At 41.5% G+C, this 6000-nt stretch overlaps 1 protein-coding gene across 2 annotated transcripts in view; it reads left to right on the forward strand.

The window, feature by feature from the left end:
- The window catches only part of LOC127987218 (SLAM family member 9), a 198872-nt gene extending 195600 nt beyond the window's left edge, over positions 1-3272 (forward strand). For both annotated transcript variants that reach the window (XM_052589493.1, XM_052589494.1), the window contains exons 5-6: positions 19-103; positions 581-3272. In XM_052589493.1, the coding sequence (XP_052445453.1) occupies positions 19-103; position 581 (86 nt within the window). In that variant the 3' untranslated portion in view covers positions 582-3272. The remainder of the gene's footprint in view (positions 1-18; positions 104-580) is intronic.
- The last annotated feature ends 2728 nt before the right edge of the window (positions 3273-6000 follow it).

Here is a 6000-nt window from a genome sequence, read left to right on the forward strand (position 1 = left end):
TTGTTGTTTTGGCTTTAGTTTTTGATGATGTAACGGTTCAAAATCATGACGAAGAATTAATTTACGCCGATCCAACATTCTACAAAAGAAAACACATGAACTGGTAAGATCCTTTTTATTTTTGTGTCGTGTGTCTCTTTACAGCTCTCACATTTAGATAAAATCATGATTGTGAGTTTTATCATGTGCTTAATTGCAAGTGTGTGTACTTCATATTTTAATGTATGAAATCATCATAAATATGAAAAACACTAGATTAGTTTTAATTTTTTGACTTGGATGGGTTCACACAACACCATTATTTAATGTTGGAAACAATAACTCACATATTCACTGCCTCATACTCCATAATACTCACGAGGCTCACTGTAATTCCTGGCAACTTGCAGGCAGTCTCTCACTATTAGATGAATAGGAATAGGGTGAATAGGAAATCATAATACATCAAGTGACGTTCATTGTTGTGGTCAATGGTCACTGTCCCCGAATATTTGTTACGATTATGAAGGTATCATGATCTGAAAGTCAAACAATTTGAAATATTAAAAAAAATATATAATAATTGAACTTTTATATGCAGATAGCTAAAGAGGAGAATAATGTGGAGTATGCACCTGACGGCATCAGATGGTGGAACTTTCCCGAGGATCCATCGGTGAGCAACTCAGACTCCTTCAGTTTGTGATTCCTCAGTTGTGGATATGTTTTGGGATTGAGAATCCACACAGACATTTATCAGTATTTGAATGTAGTAGGCTTTTATTGCATGATGTTTTTACTCTAAGAATAATCAGGACATCTCAGTGAGATACGGCAGAGTCACTGAGGGGTTTGACGTGTGATATTCAGAGACAAACTAATGAAATACTCTGAACGACTTAAAAGCTTTTGTTTTCTAATGCAAAGACTTTAAATGTTCCCTAATACAGCCACTGGAGCATTGTCTTGTTTTACTTTTGAAATCTCAAAACTAGTTATGACTCTCCGTGCAATAATCAAAAGTTGGATTTTCAGATTAATATTACATGCCCTTTTAAAACTTAACCGTCAAGTACTGATATAATTCACTGATTTTGCCACACGTTATCAGTTATTTACAAATAATTTTGTAAGATTGCACTGACCTATATAAAATCTCACCCATCTAATGCATGCACTAGTTTTCCTACAAGCACAGTTTTTGAGACTCTTTAAGTGAAACCTGCTGTGGTCTGATTCCCTTACGCAGACATGTGGTGTGTTTTTTTTGGGTAAGCAAACTTGCTTGTGCAGGTGTGTCTGAACATTTGTGGTTGTAGTGCATTTGTGAAGTTCGTTAGAGGTGTGAATAGTGTGCTTGTGGGACTACAAAGGCAAAAGTCCCTAACTCGCTTGAGTGTGTAACTGAGAAAGACTTTAAAGGTTTTTATTTGTCCAGGCAAATTAATTATAGGTATGACACTGGAAATTTGGCAATTATGTTTTAGTAATAAAAATGGTTAATGGTCTGCGTTAAAAAAACTGTGAGCTAAAACTTGTTTGTACAGCTTGTACTGTAGGCCTACTCTGCCTTTGCATTGTCTGCAAAATGTAAGAATTCACACACGGCAGAAGGTGATTTTCACATGAAGTGTACGTGTGACGCAGTATTCAGTTATGTGAAAAAACGGCATTAGTCATCTACTATGAATGTACGCAAGCCTTAAGATTCACCCTTAGCTTTTTTATATGGAGCTGTTTGGTAAATCACGACATATTTGATATATTTGTCTTATTTAGTGTTTCAGTGACAGGTCCAATGTATAAAAATATAAAAGTTACGCCATAATTATAATGCAGCAGAGTTTAAAACCCCTTATCTGTCACTCAAATTTTTGAACATAGACTTTATAGTGCACGTTTCAAACTCGCTTCATTGAATGAAAACATTTTGTAACATGATATTGACGTACCATTTACATGGTAATGCAATGTCTGATTTTAAAATGGGTTTTAAAGGATGAATTTTGAGATTTTAAGTTTTCAGTCGATATATATTTTCTGATGATTTCTAAAAAATGATAGAGAAAATGGCAACGAAGAAGTATTTTTTTTTTTTTTAAACTAAGGTCAAAACTCCTGTTATAATGTAAATTTTTGATGGTGCACTCTTGTCATAAATTAATCTATTACTTTTCCTACATAATTTTTAACAAAAACATTGGTAAAATATATATTTGGGAGTCTTAGACCTTTCCAACGATATATAGTTTGTCAATATTAGATTAGATTGTAATATAGTGAAGTAAATGTAGGTGTCCCGTATTCAGGACAGGGTGACAGTTGAAAGGTTAATGGACAGTAAAAAAAGACAGAACACAGTATAGCTCCAAGCCAGTGTAATGATTCAACTGGGGATCGTGTTAATTGGGGATGTGTGCGTTTATTTGAGCTATTTATGTCCCATTCCAGCAGTTTCGTCAAAAGCGACAGCAAATCTGTAATGAAAAGACGCTGGTACATTCTTTATTCTCTTAATAAATGTTGATGCATAGTGTTTCCTCAGTACCTGTTTTAATACATGCGACACAGTTTAAGTGTCATTTTAACATGATTTCACATGGTAGTTCACCAGTGGTGTATGTAATGAAGTAAAAATACTTAGTTACTGTACTTAAGTATTTTTTTGGGAGTATCTGTGATGTTACCTTCTTTGAGTTTTCAGCCAACTTTTACTTTTACTCAACTCCATTTTCTAATTAAAATGCATAGTTTTGCTCCAATACATTTCCCCTAAGGATATCAGTTACTTACTACAAAATAGTCAGAAGAACACAGACTGCAGGAAAAGCAGGTTTGACGAATCAGTGGTCTGGCGTTAGCAAGTTAGACTCATAATCACCTTTGCTCACTTGCAAACAAGTGCGCGCTGCACACAACCGCTGATGATTTCATTTCCCACTCAAGTTGAGACTGGTGTGATCTATGTACAGCGCTGTCTGCCATAATATGGTAAGTGTTGTTGTTATGTGCAGTCTGACATCATCAAGTAAGAGTGCATGCACATTGATTTATTATTCTTTTAAAACTCAATATTCCAAGCATTTTAAATTGTAGATGGCAAAAATGCTTCTGCATGATTTTTTATTTTATATAATTTATTGTAGGCCTAGTTAACAATCTATATAACACAAAGAGTCCGTTGAATCTCAATAAATCACTTATTAGCATTCTTGCTGTCACTGGCGGTTTTAATTTCACATTTCGACCCCCCCCCCCATGTTTTAAATTATTACAAATGTCAGGCCTTTTTATACAACTGCAGTTTAAATGAATCCATGTACCCTCCGAGATATATAAACTGTGTAAAAACATGCTATTTCATATTCAGATTACAGAAATGTTTTCTTACGTTGCTTTGGTATGACAGACACAAAGTTCTGGAACAATTGCTTCTTATTCTTACCCATTATACATATCCATTTTGCATTTACTTGTATTTTTACTTTCAATACTTAAGTGCATTTAAGATTTAAAAAAAATAATACTTTTTGCACTTAAGTACAAATATCACATACAGTACTTTAAGACTTTTACTCAAGTAATGTTCTGGTAAGATATCTGTACTTTTACTTGAGTATGACTAAGGTACTTTATACACCACTGTGGCTCGCAAACCACTCACACGATCCACTTCTATGGAAAATGACAATCGCTCAAATAAACGTATATTTCAAGTGTAATTCACTTCTTTATACACAGAGTGAAAATAGCTTTATCTAGCAGCCTGTTTTTTTAAATTTAATGCAAATAGCAATAGATTTTATTGATACTATTCAAAAATAGCAGTATGTATTATGTGTAGATAGATGCTATGCATACTTAGTGGACATAATGGCAGAAACTCTATAGGCTATAAACACACACACACACACACACACACACACACACACACATATATATATATATATATATATATATATATATATATATATATATGTATATATATATACACATACTTTTTGTACTTAATTGATGAATGTATAAAATGTATATATATATAAAATGTATATATACACACACACACACATATATATATATATATAGTCACGGGCTGAAGAATCACACGACAGGGTTTAGTGAAAAAGTGAGGCCCCGGAGTGTGTATTTATTGACAGGTGCTTTAAACCGTGGTGGTGCCAGTAGTGTCCGGTGCTCGTCCTCGGTGCCACGTGATCCTGTTTGCCGGCCGGCTGAGTGCAATGGGACTTGGTGTCCGGTGCTCGGGTGGCGGGCTGGTCGATCCGCAGCTTTCTGGAGGGACAAGAGACACAACATTAGTTTCTGTCGTCTGGAGATCCTCTCTCCCTGTGTCACCCTCAGGCGCAGCTTTTATGGTCCTCTTCTCATCCGCTTCAGCTGGGACCGATCAGCCCCCTGTGATTGTGTGTAGGTGAATCTCCCTCGTTGCCAGGGTGACGCTGATAGGTGCCCAGGACATGGCTCACACTCCTCCACCCAAAGCGTCGTCCTGGTTCCTCGGGCGAGGGAGGAGGTGGGGGCTGGGGGAGAAGGAGTACCTGACAGACCTGCGAAAGCTGTCCACAGGCGGGAGAGTCCATCCGCATTGGAGTTGGTGGTTCCAGCTCGATGTCGCACATCAAAGTGAAAGTCCTGGAGCGCCAGGAACCACCGCGCCACCCGGGCATTGGTGTCCTTAGCCTGGGCCATCCACTGTAACGGGGCGTGATCGGTGAAGAGGGTGAATTTTCGTCCCAGTAGGTAGTATTTCAGCTCCAGGACTGCCCACTTGACGGCCAGCGCCTCCTTCTCCACTGCCGCGTACCGTTGTTCTGTTTTGGACAGCTTTCGGCTGATGTAGACCACCGGGTGCTCCTCACCATCTTGTACTTGGGACTGGACGGCTCCCAACCAGGTGTCGGATGCGTCCGTCTGCAATAAGAAGGGACAGTTAAAGTTGGGAGCGCACAACAATGGCTCAGACGTGAGCGCTGCTTTTATCCTCCTGAACACTTCTTCCTGGGTCCACTTCCACTTCACCTTCTCCGGCTGTCCCTTCTTAGTGAGGTCTGTCAGGGCTGTCGCTAGGGAGGAGAAGTTAGGTATAAAACATCTGTAGTACCCAGCCAACCCCAAAAAAGGCCCGTACCTGTTTCTTGGTGGAGGGCCTCGGGGCCAAGAGAATGCCTGCCACTTTTCCCTGTTGTGGACGGATCAGGCCCCGGCCAACCTGGAAACCGAGGTATTTTGCTTCAGGTAGGGTGAGGTGGCATTTATTGGGGTTGGCGGTGAGCCCTGCCCACCGCAGCTCGAGAAGCACCCTCCGGAGCCGCTCCAGATGGTCCTCCCAGGTCTCAGAGTGGATGACGACATCATCGATGTAGGCTGCGGCGTAAGCTTGATGGGGTCTCAGCACGATGTCCATCATCCGCTGGAAGGTAGCCGGAGCCCCGTGCAGCCCGAAGGGGAGAACCCGGTACTGCCAGTGGCCAGTGGGGGTGGAGAAGGCGGTCTTCGGTTTGGCGGTCTCTGTTAATGGCACCTGCCAATAGCCCTTGGTGAGATCGAGTGTGGATATTAACCGGGCTCTCCCCAGCCGCTCCAGCAGCTCATCGACACGGGGCATCGGGTATCCATCGAACTCAGAGACATGGTTTAGGCGGCGGAAGTCGTTACAGAACCGGAGGGTGCCGTCCGGTTTTGGGACCATGACTATGGGACTGGACCAGGGACTGCGGGAGGGCTCGATGATCCCAGGCTTCAGCATCTCTCGTACCTCCCCTTCGACTGCGTGTCGCCGGGCCTCCGGGATTCGGTAGGGCTGCTGTCATACAATGGTCCCTTGTGGTGTGCGTACGTCATGCTGCAGTAGGTGGGTCTGGCCGGGACGTGGGGAGAACACATCAGAGAACTGACCGACCAGATGTCAACAGGTCGGGGCTAATGTCAACAACCATGGGAGAGGAGGCGGCTAGGGCCGCAACCTCGTCCACTCCCGTGGTTGGGCCGCCCGGTCGTACC

The sequence above is a fragment of the Carassius gibelio genome, chromosome B22, assembly GCF_023724105.1.
Source record: "Carassius gibelio isolate Cgi1373 ecotype wild population from Czech Republic chromosome B22, carGib1.2-hapl.c, whole genome shotgun sequence".
NCBI classification, from domain to species: Eukaryota; Metazoa; Chordata; class Actinopteri; order Cypriniformes; family Cyprinidae; genus Carassius; species Carassius gibelio.